The sequence below is a fragment of the Puma concolor genome, chromosome B2 (genome assembly GCF_028749965.1).
Source record: "Puma concolor isolate L17-30 chromosome B2, mPumCon1.1.hap2, whole genome shotgun sequence".
NCBI classification, from domain to species: domain Eukaryota; kingdom Metazoa; phylum Chordata; class Mammalia; order Carnivora; family Felidae; genus Puma; species Puma concolor.
In genome coordinates this window covers 79,491,021-79,515,838 of record NC_141671.1, presented here as the reverse complement: position 1 = coordinate 79,515,838, position 24,818 = coordinate 79,491,021, and the positions used below count along the sequence as shown (strand labels likewise).

The window sequence follows — 24,818 nt, the reverse complement described above, 5'->3', positions numbered from 1 at the left end:
GGAGTGACTTATATCCAAGAATTCTTTCACTGGGTACACAAATCAGGAAGTTCTAATTTATTAGTTATTGTTAATGGAAGTGTTCAAAATATCACCCCTGGGGTTTACTTTTAATTTGCTGTTTACACTGGAAAAACTGACGATATCAGAAGGTACCATTACTTCACTCAAGTTTTAATTGAAACTGGCAATGGTGGTCAATACCAGCTAGACTATTAGTTAAATGAGTAAACCAAACAGCAGATTTTTTTTTCCCAACAGGTTTGATTATACTAGGAAATAAATACAGATTCTTCTTTGCTAAGGGCAAAGATAGGTGTGAGAGAATTGCATTTAACTAGGACTTATCTAGCAAATTGAAATGAGTTAGTAAAAATGAGTAAGTAAAAATTACTTATGCATCTTCTTTTTGTTTATTTACTTAGACTCTTAACATTTTAAAATGCTTATAATTGCCAAGAATTTTCAATGATGATATGTGGTTGATGATGGGAAAGCAAGAGGGTTGCTCATATAATTTCTAGATAGTAGAGATATAGGCATGATAAATACTGGATTTTCAGCATATGCACAATTTCAGTCAAGTAACCCGTGATTTAAACCTCAACATCCTTGTACATAGATCACCACTAGCTGGGTAACCAATTGACTTGCCTGGAATATATGAGCCGTACGCACAGAAACCAATATCCCTTTGGGGTAGACTGTTCATTGTCCCTTTGTGGTCATTCTCTCTTTCTTCCTCTTATTATAATGTCCCCAATTTTAGCAAGGCACATGGCTGCCCAGCTAGAGATTTACTCTCCTATTCTCTTTTACAACTTGGTGTGGCCATGTGACCTAATAATTGCCAATGGAGTATAAGCAGAAGTTACATGATCCACATAACTTCCTTAAAAGGAAATTACTCTCTACGTCTCTCTCTTCTTTCCTATGGACTGGAATGTTGATATGATGGTGCGTCAGCTCTGGCCATGCAGATGAGAATAAGACCTGGGTGGTGGTGGTGGGGGGTGGGTGCAGAACCACAGGACAGAATAAAACTGAGTCCCTGGATAATGTTGTGGAGCAGAGTCCCCTACTCACTCTGGGCTGCCCTCCTACCTCCTGACTGTCACATGAAAGAGAAAAAAACTGTCTTGTTTGAACTACTGTATTTGGAGGTTTCTTCTTTGAAAGCAGCTTAGACTGAATCCTAATGAATAAAGTCTATTCATTTATTCAATGGGAAATTCTTTTTCTTTCCATAGGGAAGCTTTTTCTAGCATTTTTTGGAACAAAGTTGGGAAGTTGTATGGTAAGTTTTGGGGAAAAATAAAGTCAGTATTGCACCATGGGAATTAAGAACTTCGGTTTTCTCACTGGGAGAAGATGGCACATTTACATATTCTCTTCTAGGGATATAATCCCATTCACATTAACAGACATTTATTGAGTACCCACTGTGTGTAAAACACTGTAGGAGTCCCTAGGGATACAGAGATGAAACAGACACAGTTCCTGCCCTCAAGGAGCTCACAGTATATTAGGGCAGACAGCAGAAATACAGAAACAAATGCACTATGAGATAGGATGCATATAATAATAGTGACAGAAATGGTGTTCTAAGGAACATAGAGCTGGGGGAGAGGACTCTCATAGTGACAGAGAAGGAAGAAGGATCTCAGGAAGACTTTACAGAAGAGATTGCATTTGAGTTGCATGATAAAGAATTGATGAATAATGGAAAGCCATGGGGCCAGGTTTCTGAAGCAGTGGGATCAACTGTTAAGGAAATTCAGAGAGCACATAAAATATCCAGACTTTGCTGGAGTATGGGATGGGTGAGAAGAAGTGGTGAGACATAACTCTGGAAAGGTAAATTAAGGTCACATAGTGAAGGAGCCTTGAACATTATACTAAGGAATCCTTATTTATTTTTTATTTTAAATGTTCATTTTTTAAAAAAGAATCTTTACTTTAAACTGATAGGGAAATATTAGAGGATTATAAATACTGTAATTAAAAACCAATGGCATGCTCTGGGATAGTGATTCTCAAACTTTAGTGTGCACCAGAATCTCCTGGAGGGCTTATAAGAGGAAGTTGATGCCCCCCCCCCCCCTCTGAATTTCTGATTCAGTATGTCTTCAATGGGGCCCTAGACTTTGCATTTTTAACAACTTCCTGGCTGATGCTCATGCTGCTGGTCGGGAACTGCCCCTCTGAAAACCACTGTTCTAGGAAGATGTCTCTGATAGACCACTGTCATAGGAAGATATATCTGATAGGTGTGCAGATATGTGGCCACAGAGTGACAGGTGAAGGACTTGAGAGGTAAGATCAGATAAGAAGATTTGGAATGGGTGAAGAAACCAAATTATTGGAGAAGAAGGGATCATATTCAAACATTTCTGTAGAGGTAAACATATAAGACTATCTGGATGTGAGACACAAGCCACAAAGAGAGAGGATCACATTTATTTAATATGAATGATAAAAAGCATGGTAATCCTGTTATCTGAGGTGGGGAAGGTGGAAGGAGGAGAAGGTTTGAGTGTGGGAAAATGATCCTGAGTTCAGTTTAGAAAAGCTGTGTTTGAGGAACCAACAGACAGTTCATAGGGAGATGTTCACTGGATGTAATTCATGGGTCTGGAATTTGAGAAACACAGAGATCAGAACTAAAGACACAAATTGAAGAGCCATAGGAATGGACCTCATTGTTAAAATGATGGGATAAGATTGAGTATGGAGACACAGGAGGTAAGAGCTGAGGACAATGCTCCAGGAGAAAGGAAAAGAGACAAAAAATGAGGTGGTTGGAGAAACAGGGGAGTAAAGTATTCTGGAAAGCACAGGCTTAAACAAGAAAGGGAGGCTTAGCTGTTTTTTTTTTTTTAATGTTTATTTATTTGTTTTGAGAGAGAGAGAGAGTGAGCATGCACATGTGAGCAGGGGAGGGGCAGAGAGGGAGAGAGAGGGAGAGGGAGTGAGAGAATTCCAATCAGGTTCCATGCTGTCAGGGCAGAGCCCGATGTGGGGCTCGACCTCACGAAACTTGAGATCACGACCTGAGCCGAAACCAAGAGTCTGATGCTTAACCGACTGAGCCACTCAGGCTCCCCTTAGCTGTTTTACCTGATGACAGATTGTGAAGCAGATGAGGACAGAGGGAAGGCCACTATATTTGCCTACTGGGAGATGTGTTTCAGGAGAGCTAGGAAGGGCACACCCAGATGGCAAAGGATGTGAAAGTCAGTGGAAGGTGAGAGGTGGAGCAGAATGAAGGATTGATGAGTGGAGAAGCTCAGGTGGGAGAGACAGGAGAGAGACGAAGCAGGAGCTTGAGGGGGAAGCAGGGTCGGGGAAGTATACACCAGTGTCCAAGAGACTTGAGCAAATGAAAAGGTGAGATTCAAGAAGAGTGGGGAGAGGAAGGGATGGGAGGTAGGGAGGGGGGAAGTGAGGGAGGAGAGGTATGGGGGAAAGAAGTTGGGGGCAAAGGAGAGAGGTGCAAGATTACAGAAAAGGTTAGAGAGCTTAGATTTAAGGCTAAAACATGGAGGTGGAGAGGGAGCAAATGCAGGTCTTCTCTGTAAACCAAGAAGAGATATGACCCTTGGAGGGTGAAGAGATGAGGAGAAGCTGTGGATGAGATGAGGAGTCACTGACTTGAGAGTGCACAAGCATTTACAAACTTTCATTCCCTTCTGTCATCACTCGTGACTTAGTGGTAAGCTCCTCCTCGTGACTAGAGCAGTCACCCCAGCTGAGGAGAGGCGCGTGTGGCCTCAGGTCCCATCTGTAGCCTCCTGGCCCCAGGGTGCAGTCTGGCATGGAAGCCACAGAGGTTCCAGGGGTCACAATTTCACACTCATCTCCTTGATGGGTGTAAGCACAGATGTTCAACTTTTGTTTTTCCAAGTGCACACTGGTAATTTAATGAGTAGCATTCTCCAGCACAGTTCTTCAGATAATATATTCCTTCATTTGATCACCCCACCCTGTGAAACTGCTTGTACTCCCACCTGAATCCTGTCAGCATGAGGGAGTGTGTGCGAGGCTTAGGGGGACACTTCTCCGAATAGGAGGAAGTCCAGTGTGCCTGTCAGGTAGTATAGCAACACATGGACCGAAGTATATTTAGGTTATTTTGTATTTGTTTATGTTTCATGTTCATAGTTAGAGACCCAGGAAAGCAGAGGATTCATTCCAGGTTCTCTTTAGAGAATGAGGAAGCGTATTTAATCATGAACTAAAAAGGATACATCAGCTGTACTATTTGCACCTAAAAGGATGTAGTCACAGTAAATGACTTTGGTTCAGGTCTGCAAGCAGATGGCAGCACATCACTTTTTAAAAAATGCTTTATGGAGTCATGCAGTTCCCACTAAAATTTGCACAAATATGGAGCCATGACCCCAGGTTTAATGCCACACGAAGGTAACTTATCAGGTATTTGATTTATAAGTAATAAGAAATTCTGCAAATGAAGATTTATTTTGGCATTCTTTAATTGCAGGATTAACTGAAATGGCTAAAAAAAGTAGTTACTATTTCACCTTATTATTATTTCTATGAAATTTCTGTCTTTATATGATAATGTTTATTTGAAATCATGTACCACAATAAAACCAGAGGTAGAAAACGGCACACCAAATAACAAACCTCAAACAAAACAGAACAAAACAAACAAAAAGACCACACTACCTCACAAAATTTCCTGAACCAACTATGTTCACAAATTGATAAGTTGCACCCCTTACCCTTGTCCACTCACAAGGCTGGTAAAAGTGATGCTTTTTGGCTTTTTGCAATCTAAGTATGTTCTCGGCACTTAATGAGCTTTTTAAAAGCCAGCTTAAAGTCTTCATTAAAACTTGTGTAGAGCAGAGGGTTGATCAGAGAATTAACATAACCGAGCCACGTCAAAAAATCAGCCACTTCAGAGGACACTGTATAGATGCTCAGACCTACAATCAACTCTTTGATGAAAAATGGCAGCCATGACAAAATGAATGCACCCAAAATCAGTCCTAGGATTCGTGCTGCCTTGCGCTCCCTGGTGCTAGAGATTTGCTGCCGTTCTCCAGGGTGATCTAGATCATTGTCGAAGGAAGGGATCCTGATAGAGGTGTGGATCTTCTCAAACTCTGTGGTAGGGTCTGAGGTGGAGAAATCAGACACACAGAAAGTCTGTGTAAGTTTACAACTCGCAAAAGAATTTTGGCTATCTGTGCTTCTGTTGCTTAAGTGCCGGCTTGATCCTCTTTTCTGGTAAAGGCTCTTGGCTGCATGATAAATACGGTAATACAGAATAAGTATCAAAGTCAAGGGGATATAAAATGCCCCCAGTGTGGAGTAAATGGTGTAGATGACATGGTCATGCTGGATTGTGCACTGACTAGGGCGTGGGCTCAGCTGGCGGTGGCTCCTCCAGAACAGAGGGGGCATGGAGATGAAGATGGAGATGGTCCAGACGGTGAGGATCATCAGCCCAGCCCTCTTGGCCGTCCTCTTCCTGGCATATTCAATAGCATTGGTGATGGCCCAGTACCTGTCCAGGGCAATCACACAGAGATGGAGGATGGAGCAGGTGCAGCAGGTCATGTCCACACTCAGCCACACCTCACAGATGAAGTACCCTAGTTTCCAGCTTTCCATGGCAATGTACATGATGCTCAGGGGCATGACAAGCACTGCCACCAGGAGGTCCGTCACGGCCAGAGAACAGATCAGGTAGTTGGCAGGCTGGTGGAGCTTCTTGGTGGTACAGATGGCCATGATCACGGCCAAATTCAACAACATGGTCAGGGTGGTGATGGTCACCAGAGTCATGGAAATGAGCATCTTCTCAGTGACAGTCTTGGGTCTCACAGCCACACTGGCTTCTGTGGTACAGTTAGTGATATTCATGTTTTCCCTGCTTTGATCTACACTGTGGAGAAGCTATTGGTTATTTTCCCTCAGCTGGAAACTGCTCAGACTTCAGTGCCTCTCATTTATAAGAAGATTGTAGTTTGTTCAGCTTTGTAGTTTCTTATGTTCCATTTTGTATGGGGTAAAAGGAAGCACCACAGCATTTCTTCTGAATGGAGGGTTCCTGGAAAATAGTATGCTACTGGTTAATGAGTGAAAAAACATATTTTTTTCCCTCTGGAAAACATTATCATATTTCAGTATTCGTAAATTCTTTACACATATTTTTGATATAACTTCCTTTTTTATCTGTGGGTTTGAAGTTTATTTTTATTCTTCAAAAGATACCTTTTAAAAATTATAATTGACACACAATGTTACATTAATTTCAGGTGTACAACATAGTGATTCACAAGTTTATTCCTTATGCTGTGCTAACCACAAGTGTAGCTACCAAAAAGATACTTCTTAAAAAGTTAAGTTCCCAAACTCTTTCTCATGAAAACATTACCAACTTGAAAGTCTATCTTGCCACCTGAATTACTTTCTTATTTACATTTATTCATATATATGTAACATTTATATGTAAAAGGGGTTTTTTTCTTTACATTTGGAAACATACATTCACATTGTATCATATTTTAGAAATTCAGGGACATTAAAGAAAAAATTATATTGTTTATAATAAGCAGATTTCAAACCAGTTTTATTTTTTAAAAATTTTTTTTCCAACGTTTATTTATTTTTGGGACAGAGAGAGACAGAGCATGAACGGGGGGCAGAGAGAGAGGGAGACACAGAATCGGAAACAGGCTCCAGGCTCTGAGCCATCAGCCCAGAGCCTGACGCGGGGCTCGAACTCCCAGACCGCGAGATCGTGACCTGGCTGAAGTCGGACGCTTAACCGACTGCGCCACCCAAGCGCCCCTGAAACCAGTTTTAAAGTTCCATAACAAATTTCAACTCCAAAGATATTTTAATGTCACAACGGAATTGTGCAATTTTGTCTAATTATTTCTGACATTTTACTATCCCACTGTGCATTTCTTTGGAGAAAAGAGAGAAAAAAAGCATATAACACTACTTTGATGTTTATGGCAAATTGTTCTCAGAGTAATATGGTAAATTGTGAAATAGCATTATCATCAAGGTCAAAGAAATGTACGTTAAAAAATGTGTTTAGTTTTGGTTAACATTTGTGTTCTTTTAGTATCTATCTATCTATCTATTAGTTGATCAATTGATCAACCTACCTACCTACCATCTATGATCTGTCTGTCTCCTGGATAGCTGTGATTAAGCTGGGCAATCACTGAGATACTGACATTTATTGAATGCATAGTTGTAAGGAACTTTAAAAAAGTACGAGAGTCCGCCTTATCTGTAGTTTCGCTTCCGCACTTTCAGTTACCACGGTCTGCAAGCCAATGATCCTTTCTGACGAATCAGCAGAAGGTCAGTAGTAGCCTAACAATACGTCACGATGGCTGCGTCATACACCTCACTTCATCTCATCACGTAGGCATTTTATGTCACATCATCACAAGAAAGGTGAGTACAGCACAGTAAGATATTTTGAGAGACCATATTCACATAATTAAAAACATTTTTAAAAAATGTTTATTTATTTTTGAGAGACAGAGCACGAGTGGGGGAGGGGCAGAGAGAGAGAGTGACACAGAATCTGAAGCGGGCTCCAGGTTCGGAGCTGTCAGCACGGAGCCCGATTTGGGGCTGGAACTCACAAGCTGTGAGATGATGACCTGAGCTGAAGTCAAGACGCTTAACCGACTGAGCCGCCCAGGTGCCCCACATTAACTGTTATTATAGTATATTGTTATAATTGTTCTATTGTCTATTAGTTATTGTTGTTAATCTTTACTAAACCTAACTGATAAATTAAACTTTATCATAGGTATGTAAGTATAGGAAAAAAACATAGTACATACAGAATTTGGTACTACCTGCAATTTCAGGCATTTACTGGAAGTCTTGGAATATGTCTCTTGGGATAAGGGGGAGCTACTGTAAACTCAAATATAAATGTATACTCATGAAAACAAGACAATCAAAATCAACATAGGAATATTCACAGCCAATGGCTGCTGGTCAGAATGCCAATCAAATCCTCTAATTTGTCTCTGTGGGATTCGGTCCAGGAAAACTTCAAAGAAAACTGACATTTTTGCGGTTTTAAGAAGGGACATGGATTGATACGGATTAGGTTTAACAGGCACGATGATGTTAGCAAAGAATGAGGACAGGAACAGGTGAGGCATGTGTAAAATGGAGAGTGGAGTATGTAGGAGTCTTCGCGTGGAATGGGGACTGGAAGTCAGGGGGCAGGAATAAAAGTCTCCAGCCATGGTGAGATCTCTCTGGCTCTGGATTTAATTGCTTCTGCCCATTGGGCAAAACCCAAGGAGACGGGGAGATAGTTACCATCTATCCTTTAGATATGGAAAGTAAAAGAAAATGATTTCACTAAAGACCAAAAATGGGGCAGTTGTTTTTAAGACAGTCTTTATTTTTCTGCAGTGAAATGAGATTCATTCTGCCTCTCTGTTGTCATTATGCTTCTACAGCATTTCTGTGGATGTACCCTTTTTTGAAATTCGTATGTTTCTCTAGTTCTTCCATGGGACTTGTTCTGCCAACAATCCCCTCCTTTTTGTAAATTAAATGTTTTCGTCTCCACTGGTTATTTACCCTTCTTTTATAATCAGTTTAAACTTACATTTATATCTAAGACAGGCTGTAGCATTGAAAGTATATGGGCTTTGGAATCAGGGAGACCCGGGTTGTTGCTGAGCCATCATCAGCTTGGGGCAATCTCACTACATTTCCCCCTGTGTCCCACCCCTTTCTCTTTAAATGAAGGAAAGTTCTTTTTTTTTCTGCAAAAATTAATCCTAAGTTATGTTTTTCTTGAGTTCTTGAGGTTTGTTGGGAGAGCAGTTCTAAATAAAAAGGCTTTTCCATTCTGATCAGAAGATTGAGAGTTTGGAGAGTAGCATGGAGAAGAGACAGAAAACTTCAGAAGTTTTAGTTTGATAATAGAGATAATTAGGAAATGTTATTTTCAAAGCATCAAGTAAAACAAAAATCAAATAATTCAGCTTTATCAAGCTTTTAAAAGCTGCTCTAGGGGCGCCTGGGTGGCTCAGTCAGTTATCCCTTGATTTCAGTTCAGGTCATGGTCTCAGGATTCGTGAGTTTGAGCCCCGCATTGGGCTCTGCTGACAGCAGAGACTCTGACTGGGATTCCTCCCCTGACTCACTCTCTCTGCCCCTCCCTGCTCTCTCTGTCTCTTTCAAAGTAAATAAATAAACGTTAAAAAAAAATTAAAAGCTTCTCTATTTATCTGAGCTTCCATACATCCTGTCATTTCTCCAGTGACATCATTTTCTTCCTTATTTTGTCACTATTTATTTTTCATTCCCCCCCAGAAGACTATACATTCTGGAGGGTGGGATGTATGCCTGATTCATCTTTTTAGCTGCCTTCAGTTAAATTAGCAAAAACATTACTGGTTGAGGCTATATTGTCAGCTCTTTAATGTGACTCCCTGGTTTATTTTGTGCCCAGGCCTTTCAGAATAGAAGTTGAGTGTTGTATCCTTGTGTTGTCAGTCACTCCAAATTCCTGCACACATCCAGCTTTCCATCTTTTATCTTTTTTTCATTTAACATATATCTTAAAGTTTGTTCCATAACACCATATGGAACGCAGTCTTTCAAATCACTGGGTGGGATGACATGGGAGCAATTACAGATTGAACAAGTCTGAGAACTGCACCTTGGAGCTTTTCACTAATCAAAGGTCAGGAAGGAAAGGAGGAACCAGTGAAACAGAGGAGAATAGCTCTCGAGGTGGAGGAGAATGATGGAGATAATCCCAAGACCAAGTGAAGAAAGTGCATGAAGAGCAATCAGCTGTGTAAGTGCTGCTGACAGGTGGTGGGTGACGAGGACTTGATCATTGGGCTGGGCAATGTGGATGACACTGATGACCTTGACAGGACCCATTTGGTGCAGTGGTGGAGATGAAAGTCTGAATGTGGTAGCTTCAAGAAAGAATGGGAAGAAAGGAAATAGAGGATTGGATAAGAACAAGTATTTCAAGAGTTTTGCCTTTGAAAAGGGGAACAGAGAAATAAGGTAGCTATGGGGGGAGATGTGGGGTCAAGGTTGTTTTCTTTTTAGGATGAGAGATTGTCTTTTTAAACTGGACTGTTTACAGTTTTCTTTGCTGCTACACCCAATATACTTTATATTGGGGCAGAGAGCATTTCTGGAGTGAGTGAAATGTAAAAGAGGAAGGAGGAAAGCAGTGATGGAATAGGCAGGGAGTCAGTGGGGTGGGGGCACCAGGTAGGTAGAATTCTTTGAGCAATTTCAGGGATTACATTGGGGATCATGAAAGGGAAAAAGATATAGCCATACTCAGGAAATGATCCAACTTCAATTGTCTTGGTTCCTTTACCTTGTTAAGGAAATAGCACATGGTTTTATAATCACTAGCAATTCCTTAGGAGGTAGTATGATTTCTTTTTTTTTTTCTTTTTTCTTTTTTTAAAATTTTTTCTAGAGGTAGTATGATTTCTAATTAGAACAATGCTTGTTAAATAGCCCCCCAAAATTTAAGTCTCTTTTGCCTTTAACATAGTAGGAGAGGAGGAACTATGTAACACTTAACTCAAAACACATGCTGCAGAACAATCCAAACACTAATATCAATACACCAAGCTTGCGTTAGTCCACTGGGATGCAAAATTAACTGCAATAATCACAGCTAAAAATGGACATATCCTATCAGGAGTTAATGGGGGGAGGTTTATAAAATTTAGTTTCTGTTCTGATTATGACATGGAAAATACCAGTGCAGCCCAAAGCCATATTTAAATAGTTTTTCATTGAAATTACAAATAGGGAGAATCACTGTAAACCAAATGGGTCGGGGTATACTGCTTTCATTTACTGAGATGCTTCAGAGCCTCTGATTTAGTATACTACCCCAGTGGCAGAACACCAGGGATAGGTCATGAGCACACTCATTTTTAGATTAAATTTAATTAATTAATTAATTTTTATTTAATTAATTAATTTATTTATTTGAGAGAGCAAGAGAGAGAGAGAGAGCTGTGAGGAGGGGAGGGGGCAGAGGAGAGAGAGAGAATCTTTTTTTTTTTTTCAATATATGAAATTTATTGTCAAATTGGTTTCCATACAACACCCAGTGCTCATCCCAAAAGGTGCCCTCCTCAATACCCATCACCCACCCCCCCCTCCCTCCCACCCCCCATCAACCCTCAGTTTGTTCTCAGTTTTTAACAGTCTCTTATGCTTTGGCTCTAGAGAGAGAGAATCTTAAGAAGGCTCCATGCTCAGCTTGGAGCCCAATGCAGGACTTGATCCCATGGCCCTGGGATCATGACCTGAGTTGAAATCAAGAGTTGGATGCGCAACTGAATGAGCCACCCATGCACCTCTAGCACACTTATTTTTTAATTTAATTTTTTAATGTTTATTTATTTTTGAGAGAGACAGAGACAGAGCATGAGAAGGGGAGGGGCAGAGAGAGATGGAAACACAGAATCCGAAGCAGGCTCCAGGCTGTGAGCTGTCAGCACAGAGCCTGATGTGGGGCTTGAACTCACAGACTGTGAGATCATGACCTGAGCCGAAGTCATATGCTTAACCGACTGAGCCACTCAGGTGGTAAGATTTCACCATCTTACGTAGTCTTGGTTTTCAACAACTCTTTTTTAAAAAAATTTTTTTTAATGTTCATTTGTTTTTGAGAGAGAGAGAGACAGAGACAGAGCGCAAGCGGGGGAGGGGCAGACAGAGAGAGGGAGACACAGAATCCAAAGCAGGCTCCAGGCTCCGAGCTGTCAGCACAGAGCCCGACGCGGGGCTTGAACCCACCAACCATGAGATCATGACCTGAGCCAAAGTGGGAGGCTTAACCAACTGAGCCACCCAGGCACCCCAGTTTTCAACAACTCTTTATGGTTTACCATAAATATTCTTTCATTTCTTCTTTGATTATTTTCATTTTGCCCTAATTTCTTCAAATAATTAAATTTAAAAAATCTCTAATGTAGGATCTAAGAAATAAAACACACAAAACAACACAAAACACACTCTACTACAGAGAACAAACTGGTGGTTGCCAGAGGGGAGGAGAATGGGAGGATGAAGTAGGTGCAGGGGATTAAGAGGTATAAACTTCCAATAATAAAATGAGTAAATCATGGGATATGAAGTGCAGCATTAAGGAATATAGTCAATAATATTGTAGTAACTATGTATAGTGATAGATGGTAATGAGACTTACCATGGTGACCACTTAATAATATATATAAATGTTGAATCACTATGTTGTATACCTGAAACTAATATTGTATAGCACGTCAACTATACTTCAATAAAAAAAGAAAAAAATCTTCAACGGGTGCTAATTTCTTTTTTTTTTTTTTTTTTTCAGATTTTGGGAGTAGCTGCTTGCCCTCATATAGAGAGATAATTTTATCTCTCTAATTGTTTTAAATTCACTTCCTCAGCCTTCATAAAGCTTCTCCTTGGCCTGTTATAGGAAAGAAAGGGGTACATAGTAGTTTCTCGGTTTGTTCTTCAATGAGAGCAAAGGAAGGTGCACAGGAGATACTGGATTGTGGAGTTCATTGTTTTTTTTCTTGTTTATGTAAACTGTGATTGAGACATGACATGTGATTATTATGAGGTTATTATATTCATAATAACAGGAAAATACTATCATTGTAAAAATCAAACAAAACAATACATAGAGTTTTAGATGTTTATATATTCTGGACACAAGTCTTTTGTCAGAAGAATGTTTTGTGAACATTTTCTTCTATTCTAGCTTTGCTTTTATGTTTTTTAATGATCTCTTTTGATGAGAAGATTTTAATTTTGATGAAGTCTAAGTTATCTATTTTTTCTTTATGATTAGAGCTTCCTGTGTCAAAGAAATGACTTCAAGTTCACAAAAATGTTTTTATGTATTTTCTTCTAGAAGATTAAAATCTTTAGCTTTCATGTGGGAAGAGGTCATCAGGGGACATGACCACTGATTGACTTGTAAGCTGGATCCAGACAACCAGAGGCATCTCACCACCTACTTTCCCCTATCCTTGGAATGTGTGCTCAGCCTACCCATTCCCATAGTGGGAACCGTTTTGAAGGATGCAGCCTTGAGAGAACAATTTGTAGATGAGACTGTCTGGATGGAATGCATTACTGAACCCAGGTAAGGCTTCTATATAAAGATTCTGGAGGATGGGTGTGGAGGTCTACTCTTCTCATGGGCAGACAAGCCTCCTGTGTAATTTTCCTTTCCTATTAAACCTGCCGCCTACCAATCTGGAGTGGTCTGTCTCTTAGACTCTCCTTGCCCTCCATTCAGGGGCCAATTTCAGATTTCAACTGAGAAATTCCCGAATTTGTAAACCAACAGTTCATGATCTATCTTGAATACATTTTAGCATTTGGATATGAGGTAAGTGTTGAGGATTATCTTTTTTCCCAATATGGGTGTCTGGTTATTTCAGCAACTTTTGTAGGAAAGACTTTATTTCCCCAATTGAAATGCTTTGGTGTCTTTGTCAAAAATCAGTCAACTATATGTGTCACTCTATTCTTTTTTTTTTAATGTTTGTTTGTTTATTTATTTATTCATTCATTTTTGAGGGAGAGAGAGAGAGAGAGAGAGAGCGAGGGAGAGGCAGGGAGAGGCCTGTATTTTTTATTTAATTTTTAAATTTGAGTATAGTTGACACACGTTACATTAGTTTCAGGTGTACAGTGTAGTGATTTGACAAGTTTATATGTTATGCTATGCTCACCACAAGTGTAGCTATCATTTGTCACTACACACTGCTGTTACAACATCATTGACTGTATTCCTTATGTTGTGCCTTTTATTCCCATGACTTATTTATTTTGTAACTGGAATCTTCTATCTCTCACCCATTCACCCATTTTACCTATCCCACACACCCACCATCCCTGTGGAAATCATCAGTTTGTTCTCTGTATTATAGGTCTGATTGTCCTTTTTGTTTGTTTAATCATTTGTTTTGTTTTTAAGATTCCACATATGAGTGAAATCATATGGTATTTGTCTTTCTCAGTCTGACTCATTTTACTTAGCATAATACCCTCTAGGTCTATCCATGATGTCACAAATGGCAAACAAAACAAAACTCAACCTTTTTTATTGCTGCATAATATTCCATTGTGTATATCTATATCTGTATCTGTATCTATCTATATCTATTTATCTGTATCTATGCAACATCTTTTTATGTATTTGTGTGTCAGTGGACACTTGGGTTGCTTCTATATGTTGGCTATTATAAATAATGCTGCAATAAACCTAAGGGTGTATAAATTGGTAGCATTTCTATAAACTAATAATCAAGTAGCAAAAAGAGAAATATCCCTATGCATTATAATATTTTTGATGTTTTTGTAAATGGCACTTGTATTTCAATTTCCATTTTTATTTTTTGCATAGGGAAATACAGTGGATTTCTGGATATTGATTTTCAATCTGTGATCTTGTTAAATACTCTTATCGATCCTAGTGGATATTTTGTAGATTCTTATGATCTTTCTGTGAAAACAATCATTTCATTTGCAAACAGAGACAGTTTTATTTCTTCTGTTTTATTCCTTTTATTTCTTTGTCTTGCCATGTTATACTGACTAGTACTACAGTGAAATGCTGAATAGGGGGTGCCTGTTTGGCTCAGTCAGTTGAGCATCTAACTCTTTTTAGATTTTGGCTCAGGTCATGATTCCAGGGTCTTGGGATTGAGCCCCACATTGGGCTGTATGTTGAGTGTGGAGCCTGCTTAAGATTCTCTTTCTGTCAGGCTGCCTGGGTGGCTTAGTCTGTTAAGCATCTGACTTTGGCTCAGTTCATGATCTCATGGTTTGTGGGTTCGAGCCCCACATTTGGGCTCTGTGCTATCAGCACAGAGCCCGGAACCTGTTTCAGATTCTGTGTCTCCCTCTCGCTCTCTCTGCCCTCCCTCCCTTACTCACACTCGGCCTCTCTCTCTCAAAAATAAATAAACAGTAAAAAAAAAATTAAAAAAAAGATTTTCTTTGTCTCAAGACAAATATATGACTTCACTCATATGAGTACTTTAAGATACAAAACAGATGAACATAAGGGAAGGGAAGTAAAAAGAATATAAAACAGGGAGGGGGACAAAACATAAAAGACTCTTAAATATAAAGAATAAACAGAGGGTTACTGGAAGGATTGTGGGAGGGGCGATGGTATAAATGGATAAGGGGCATTAAGGAATATATTCCTGAAATCATTGTTGCACCATATGCTAACTAACTTGGATGTAAATTAAACACTAAATAAATAAAAAAAAAAATTCTCTTTCTCTCTATCACCCTTCCCTGCTTGTGTGCTGTCTCTAAATAAATAAATAAATAGTCCTTTAAAAAATGCTGATTAGAAGTGGTAAGGGCAGACATTCTTATCTTCTTCCCAATATACGTGGGGGAAATGTTCATCATTTATCATTAATATATTAACTACAAGTTTTTCTTAGATACCTTTTATTAGTTTGAAGAAAGTTTCTTCTATTCCTAAATTGCTGCTAGTTTTTATAATAAGTGGGCATTTAATTTAATCAAATGTATCTTTTTCAACTACTGAGATGGTTTTGTGATTTCTTTATTCTGTTAATGTGGTGAATCACAGTAATTGATTTTTGGATGTTAAAACAATCTTGCAGTCTTGGAAAAACTTCCAAGTCTTGGAAAAACATCATAATTAGTTTCGATGTATTGTTTTTTAAAAAAACATCTATTGCTGACTTTGATTTGCTATTTTTTGTTAAGGAGTTTTGCATTTATGTTAAGGAGTGATATTTGTCTGAAAATTTCTTTTCTTGTATTAATTTGTGAGTTTTGGTATCAAGGCTATGCTGTCTTTTAAAAAATGAGTTTAAAAATTTTTCTGAAGGGTTTTGAGAAATATCAATGTCCTTTCTTTTGTGAATATTTGATGGAATGTACTTGTGGATCTCTTTGGAACTTGAGTTTTCCTTGTGGAAGATTTTTAAGTACAAATTCTTTACTCAAATAAAAAAAACCCCCATAAACAGCAACACCAAAACACCATATATTGGGCTTTATGGGATTTCTATTTATTCTTGTGTCACTTTTGGTAACTTATATCCTTTAAGGAATTTTTCCATTTAATCTTAGTTTAATTAACTAAGAATTTAATCTTAGTTGTCAAATTCATAGTCATAAGGTTAGTCATAATATTCCTTTCATGTTCTTTTAATGCCTGTAATATCTTTGTGATATTCTTTCATTCTTGCTATTGGTTTGATCAATCTAGGTAAGTATTTTTCAATTACATTAATCTTTACAAAGAATCAGCTTCTGAATGACTTGGTTTTCTCTATTATCTATTCTTTAATTACTTTTAGCCTTTATATTTATTATTTCCTTCCTTTCCTTACCTTGGTTTAACTCACTCTTCTTTTTCTAGTCTCTTAATGTAGAAGCTAAGAAAATTAGTTTAGATCTTTTTCACCAACAATGTAAGCATTTAGAATTATAAATTTTGCTCTAAGCACTATTTTAGCTGCACTCTATACATTTTAGTATTTGTATTTTCATTATTGTTTACTCAGAAATATTTTCTAATATCTTCGTGGTTTCTTATTTGGCTTATGCGACATTTAGGAGTGCACTTCTTAACTTCAAAAATAAGGATTTTATATGTTCTTTTAAAATTGACTTTTAATTCCGTCATACTCAGGCTTATAAAACATTGTATGATTTCAGTCATTTGAAATTTATTCAGACTTATTTTATGGCTCAGCTTATAGTCTCTGTGGTGATGTTATGTGTATGTTAAAGAGAATGTATATTCTGTGATTCTTCCATGTTATTTGCTTGACAGAATTGTTCAAATTTTTTATACCTTTGCCGACGTTTTGTCAACTTTCTGTCAATTGTTGAGAGAAGTGTTAAAATCTGTAACTATAATTTTAGATATGCTAATCTCCTCTTTTGGTTAGGTCAATTTTTGAGTCATGTATTTTGAAAGTAAGTTATTAGATATATACTCATTTAGAATTGCTGTCTTCTTGATGAATTGACCGTTATATCATTATATACCTCTGTTTGTCCCCAGTGTTCTATATTCTGATGTTTACTTTGTATGATTTTAATAAAGCCACTCCAGCTTTCTTTTAATTAATGTTTGCATGGTATATCTTTTTCTATACTTTTACTTTTAACCTATCTATGTCTTTATACTTAGTGGGTTTCTTATAGATAGCCTCTATCTATAAGATATAGATATCTTATAGATAGCCTCTTGCATTTTTGTCCAGTCTTTCTCTGCCTTTTAATTAGGATGTTTAGATTATTTACACATAATGTAATTATTGATTTGCTTGTTTTTAATTCTACCATCTTTGTATTTACTTTCTATTTAATCAAGTATCCTTTTGTTTGATTTTTTTAGCACTTTATGATTTTCAGCATCCAAGTTCTGTGCATGTGATGGTAAATTTATACCTAAGCATCTTACTAGTTTTTTCTGGAGGGATTGTAAATGGCATTGTTTCTTTAATTTCAGGTTTGACACGTTTATTTTTAGGATACAGAAATGTGATTTGTGTTTTGATCTTGCTTACTCACCTATTAATTATAGGACTCTTTTGGTAGACTCTGGTGTTTTCTGCATAGATGATCATGTCATTTGCAAATAGGAACACTTTCTTCTTTCTTATCTGTATTGCTTTTCTTGCCTTTTTGAATAGCTAGACCTTCCAGTACTATATTGATTATTAGTAGTGAGAGCATCCTTCTTTAGCTTCTCCCTACCTTAGGGAGAAAGCATCCATTCTTTCCTTGTTAACAGAAGAGGGATCATTTTTGGGGAATGGAAGGTGAGCATAAGTGGTATGTGCCATTTCTAGGCCTGGTGTACAAAAACTTTTTTTTTTTTTTTAATTTTTTTTTTCAACGTTTATTTATTTTTGGGACAGAGAGAGACAGAGCATGAATGGGCGAGGGGCAGAGAGAGAGGGAGACACAGAACCGGAAACAGGCTCCAGGCTCTGAGCCATCAGCCCAGAGCCCGACGCGGGGCTCGAACTCCCAGACCGCGAGATCGTGACCTGGCTGAAGTCGGACGCTTAACCGACTGCGCCACCCAGGCGCCCCAACAAAAACTTTTAATGTACTATCCTAGCTCTCAATCTCCATCCACTAGTGGATGGGATGGAAGTATCCTGGGGGGGGGGGGGTGTCTCTGAATGATGAGGTGGGGCAGAATGCAACCCCTTCTCCTTCTGACTTGCATTAGATGGTGATATAAATGAGAAATAGCATTTTACTGTGTTAAGTCACTGATACTTTGGGGCTTATCACTTAAAGGAACTAATTATTTACCTTAAGTAACACATCCTTGAGTGATTTAATCTCTGGATGTTTGGTTTTACAACCTGAAAAATGAGGATAATTATATCGACCTCACATATTTATAGAAAAAAAGGAAATGAGACAGCATTTGCCAAAGTGCGTGCACATTTCCTGTAACGTGAGGTACTCAATAAACATTTGTTCAGTCTCCTGTTTGCTGAGCATACTCATATGTAGATATACTAATGGGTTTGTTATCTTCATATTGAACTAAAAGGTACTTACTAGTGTTTGTGTCTTTGAATATTTAATCCATCCCTTTAAAATGTATTCTTCAGCAATAAAAGTGATGAAACAAAATGTAAACCTCATATATACTGATCAGAATATTATGCATTTGTCAGTCCCCCTAACATAGAATTCATAGTTGAATTTGACTTTAAGGACTGTTTTTAAGAAAATTCATATCACATGTATTACAGGTTATGCTCATGCCTTTCTTGTATCTTTTGGAAACACAATTATATGAAAAGATGAGGAGAAAAAGAGCAAGGAAGTTTTCCCCATCTATATAAAATTTATGTGGAAAGCAGATATATGCCTTTTTTTAACCAAGTCACTTCCGTTCATTCACAAAGTCATTTTGAAGGGATTATTGTTTAGAAGACAAATCCAAAAAGATGTCCAAAGGAAGAGATGGTTGAGATTTCTTTGACAAAGCTAAGGGATTTAGGTGATGAGTGAGGATGGGAGTGTGGTGGAGTTTAGGTTGGGGCTGAAACCTTCCAGGTTGAAAGCAGAGGATGGCCTGTGTGGGAAAAGGCCTTTTCTTGGGAAAAGGAAGTAATTTAGAGAACTGGGTGGCAGGAAGGGGCTATGATTTATGGGCAAAATGATTTTACTATTTTGGAGATGATAATATAAATTTCAGATATTGTTATAATATCCTAGATAACTTCTAGAGTAAAGAGAATTTAGAGAAGTTTCTCAAATTTGAAGGTTTGTCTAAAACTTATGTTTTTAATTTGAGTCTTTTATGGTATTAAACATAGACACTATTGTATAGCTAGCACACTTTTGTTTCTTTGAAATCTGGTTAGTTTACTGGTTTGGGCTTTTACCTTAGTACTTTTGCTGACCTATAAAGGAGAGCCTCAATTTTTGTTATGTTCAGAACACATTCTGTTTCTCAGATTACTACAAATAATTATTATAAATAATACTCAGGTTATTCAGTGAAGAACAAACATTGCTTTTTCCTTTTTTAAAAAAGTTTATTTATTTTGAGAGACAGAGAGAGAGAGTGGGAGTGGGGCAGAGAGAGAGGGAGACAGCAAATCCCAAGCAGGCTCCACAGTGTCAGTGCAGAGCCCCATGCAGGGCTTGAACTCAACCACGAGATCGTGACCTGCGCCAAAGTCAGATGCTTAACCGACTGAGCCACCCAGGCGCCCTGACATTGCTTTTCCTTTTATTGTGCAGTGTGCTGTTTCCACTCCACCCCTGGCTGTTAAACTCATTCAGCTTCCCCAAACCTTTTTTAAAATGTGCGTCTTGGATTGGGCAATGCATTAGCTATAGAATTCTGCCATGCTTCAGACAGACAGCATATGATGAGATATTTGTACCATCTAGTTTTTTTTTACATAAACTTTTTGTTTCGGTATAATTTTATATTTATAGAGAAGTTGTGAAGATAGTACAGAGTTCCTGTATATCCATCACCCAGTTTTACCCATTGTTAACATCTTACATTACAGAGTACATTTATCAAAACTAAGAAAGCAACATTATTCATCACTATTAACTCCAGACCTTAGTTGGATTTAACCAGCTTTTCCATTAATGCCTTCTTTCTGTTTCATTGCAGGACACATCATAGTTAGTTGTCACATTTTCCTAGTCTCCTCCGGTCTGTGATAATTTCTCACTCTGCTTGATTTGCATGACTTTGATGGTCTTGAGTACTGGCCAAGTATTTTTTAGAATGTCTCCTGATCTTGGTTTGTCTGATGTCTTTATCATGGTTAGACTGCGGTTATGGGATTTGGGAAGAATACCTTCTCATTACCTCACATCAGAGTACATCATATCCACATGGCATTACTGGTGATGTTAACCTTCATCACTTGGTTAAGGCAGCTCTCTCCAGGACTCTCCACAGCAAAGGGACTGTTTTTCCCTTTCCCTGCTCTAATTTTTGGGAGTGAGTCACTGAGTGTAGCTCACCCTCAAGGGTAGGGAATTAAGCGCCACCTTCTGGAGGGGAGAATATGTGTATGTATTATTTAGAATTCTTCTGTGGGGAAGATTTGTCTCTCCTCTACCATTTATTCTACTTATTCAGTAATTTATATTTGTACTTATATGTCTGTACATTTATGACTCAGTCCAAAGAAAACCATAGCCTCTAGTTTTGGGACAATTATCTTTATAAAAGTGCTGTTGATGCCTAGTTACATTATTTGTTTATCAATATAGACTTATGAATATTTATTTTAAACTTTTTAATTGAATACTGCATTATTTTGCTGCTTAAATTGTTCCAGCATTGGCCATCAAGAGCTCTTTCAGTTGGCTGTTGATACATTATCTCTTTTATCACACTATTTTCCTTTGTCCAGAATGGACAGGCTACACCTCTTTGAAGGGTGTTGGGGGAAAACAATCTGCTCTGTGAAGTATAGATAAGGTTTTTAGTCAATAGAGAGTCTCTATTGCCAGCAAATAAAGCCTTTTAATATGAAGGACACCTGTAGAAGTGTTGTTTACTTTTCAGCTGAGAATAATAAAAATGAACTTTATGAAGTGCCTTTCATTTAAGTGATCTGGTGCCTGAGGTTAAATTAGCATATTAAAAAAAATGAAATGATGTTTTTTGACCCAGCTTTAATGATATTACTGAAGTACTCAATTCTTCAGGGAAGATCTGGGCTCGTTCCTGTGCTGTGCACACAATTTTCTTTTAAATCTTCTGCAGTGCAATGTGCCTTTGTGGCAGACTCAAGGGAATGAGCATTTAAGGCTTCTACCTGGGGAAGCATTGCTAACTCAGACCACTTGGCTCTGCTCCAACTAGTTCCAAGGGCATGTTCTACAAGAGGGAGGTTTGCAAGTATCTTTTTTGGGGGGTGTGGGGGGCTCAATCTACTTCATGCTGAGAAGCAAGAGGTAGTGTGTTATAATGAAATGGAGGGGCCAAGAGTAGAGACTCCTGTGAATGCATCTCAGATCTATTGATGGTTGGCTGTGTGGCCCTGAAAAAGACACTCTATGCCTTTGGATCTCAGTTTCCCTGTGTTACCAGGACTTCATTATTTCTGACCATCTCTCAGATCTAACGTCTTATGATTTTTATGCTACAATTTTATGGTGGCTGGGAGAGGGGGGTATGTGCATATATTTACAATTCAATTCCAAGAGTGAAGTAGCCTCTAGTTTGGAGAAATTATATTTGTAAATGGGCATCTATTGATGCCCCATAAAAATGCCAATGTTTCTTGACATTTATATGGCACTATTATTTTTCAAATTTACTTTCACCTTAATTTTGTAGTTTCAACATTAATTTTCTGTTTTTTACTTTGGACACAATCTTTCTATCAAACATACACATTTATCTGTTCACTTTAACTCTCATGTTGATATTTAGCCATGTCTCTTTCCTTGGCTGGTTTTCTCCCAGTTTGTCACTTGTCATGGGTGGTGTGTGGTCTCTCACATTTATGCAAATCTTGAGATTGCCTTTGTTCCATACTATCAATTTCAAGGATATTTGCATAGAGAATAGTCTTGAAAGGTAGGGATTGGGAAAGGGAGGCATGCTTATTGTCTAGTATGATAAAGATAATGCCTGCTTTGGAGTAATGAGCAGGATGCTTAATGCCCATTATAAAATATTTGAGTTCCCTAAACTCAGTATGCAGCCTGTAAGGCACTCACTGCATGTGAGAATCAGCTGACCTTCTTGGCATCACTCTGTGTGAATTTGGGCTTGGGAAATTGGTACAAGAAAATGCTAATACTCTGGCTACTGCTATTGCTATAGTAAAGTCCTTACTCTCTGACTCAGGAATCTCCTGTTGTCTATGTGGTTTCCATAAAACTGTGGCATGCTTATTTGATAGCTTATAAGTAGGATAAAATAACATATTTTGACAGTTCTTTGTACTATACTTCCCTTGTGAACTTTCAGAGGGTTGTGTACAATCACTAGTTTTGGGGGGTTGTCCTCTCTTTATTCATACTTACCTTGAGCTTGATGTGGTACCATCAAAAGAATTGAGAACTTGGATTTCCAGAGAATTGGATTCAAGTATACATTTGGTCATTTTCCAGCTTTGTAATGCTGGCGAGTCACTTAATATCTCTGTACTTCTTTCTCTTTTTAGTGGAGATGACCTGCTTCACAAGGTTGTTATGAAGGTAAAACAAGATTTTATATACCTGTGCTACCCAATATGGCAGCCATACATGACTGTTTAAGTTAAAACTAAATTAAATTAAAAAATCATTTCCTTTAAGTTAAAACTAAATTATTTTTGGGACAGAGAGAGAGAGACAGAGCATGAACGGGGGAGGGGCAGAGAGAGAGGGAGACACAGAATCGGAAACAGGCTCCAGGCTCCGCGGGGCTCGAACTCACGGACCGCGAGATCATGACCTGGCTGAAGTCGGACGCTTAACCGACTGCGCCACCCAGGCGCCCCAAGTTAAAACTAAATTAAATGAAAAAATCATTTCCCTGGTTATACTGGTGCCATTTTTCAAATATTTAACAGGGGCTTTGTTATGTTTCTTTTAAACTTGATGAACCCTTTTAGTTGCTAAGCTATTATCAGCCACAGTCCCTTTTAGAATATAGTTAGATTTCACTATTTTCCTGCAAAATGTTGAAAGAGTCTATAAGGATTAGTAGCACTAATCAGAATTTGAAAGGGCACTGATACCTCTGTAAATATTATAGGATTATATTTATTTTTTTTTTTCCTTTTTTAAACTGCCACAGGTGAGGTACTTCAAATGTAATAGGAAAGGCAAATAGTTTCACCCATATAAACTCCAACCCATGGGTCCTAGATGCTGGAGTGCTGGGCGGAGGATTCAGAGGTAGTGTCTGGACTCAGTCCAGAGTTATGACTGATTATGATAAATCACTAGCAACTAGCCTAGATTGATATCTGAAAATCTTAAGTTTTTTTTTTCTAGAAATAAAAAAATTAATAATTATCTTTCTAAATGGCAGCAAAGGTATTGAGGACTATCGTCTTGATTCAATCTAATTTCAATTCCAGTTCTGCCTAGAGAAAAACAAATTCTTCCAATCACCATGCTTATGAACTGAAGCTCTTATCAGAAAACTGATAGAATTGTGACCCTTAATGCTACTTTTTTTATTGTTTGTAAGAATCACAGCAAGGAAGTGATGTAACTTTCTTCCCTTCCATAACAGCACAAATAGTAAATAACAGTGGTAGTGGTTACAAAATACATGTATGTAAAATATAAAATTTTCTTCCAGGGTGGAAGATGATATAATTCTACTCTCACTAGGAAGTTCAAGACTCTGAGCTGCTTTTCACAAAATGCAGTCAAATTTATTCATGGTCTACAGTTTGAGCTTGTTAATAAGCAGTACATAAACACTTTAAGACCCAGCACATATTAATTATGTGTATATATATATATATACACACACATATATATACATATATATACATATATATACACATATATACAGACATATATATATATACACATATATATACACATATATATATATATATTTACTGGAAAGCAAACTAACAACAGTTCCATATTGGGATACCTGTTGAATGAAGACTGATGACAAAATACAAAGAGAATAAAGTAACATCTGTTCCTGAGTCTGATATTTAGGCAAGCAAAATATTAGTGCTTTTGGCACAAATGGTAACTCTATGAACAGATGTTTTACCCTGTTATACAGTATAATGAGTACTTATAGAGTAATGGAAATACACCAAAGTCAGATTGAGTCAAATTTTAAATATACCGTTGTGAGATGAACTATAATTACAATTTTTTTTCCTTTCCTTTTTTGTTGTTTACTCTATCTCTTAACTTGGCTTGGAAAGAAATGGTTTCAGTGACATGTTTTCAGCACATTTGACAAGAAATTATGGGAAAAGAGAATCTGGTTAGGGCATGAAAACATTTCCAGAAGAGCATTCAAGAGTTTGACTTCTAGAATGTTTGCCTTTCAGTGTTCATCAAACTTGTCGGAGTGCAAGGTTTCTAGTATAGTGAAGAGTAAATATGATGTGTAATCTCTGGTCAGAGTGCTAGGGACTCAAGACCTGTCTTTGCTGCTTGCCAGTTCCTTGCCTTTGAGGAAGAAACTAGGCCTACATAGTCCTCAGTTTCCCTCATTTGGCTGTTGGAGATGCTGGGGGCAGGATGCACCGGAACACTCATTTTCTTCCCTGCAG

At 38.0% G+C, this 24,818-nt stretch overlaps 1 protein-coding gene across 1 annotated transcript in view; it reads right to left on the bottom strand.

The window, feature by feature from the left end:
• Nucleotides 1–394: 394 nt before the first annotated feature.
• HTR1E (5-hydroxytryptamine receptor 1E) overlaps nucleotides 395–24,818 on the bottom strand; it is a 90,643-nt gene continuing 66,219 nt past the window's right edge. Inside the window, exon 2 of the mRNA XM_086707365.1 lies at nucleotides 395–6,085. Coding sequence (XP_086563491.1) covers nucleotides 4,801–5,898 — 1,098 coding nt within the window. The 5' untranslated portion in view covers nucleotides 5,899–6,085 and the 3' untranslated portion in view covers nucleotides 395–4,800. The remainder of the gene's footprint in view (nucleotides 6,086–24,818) is intronic.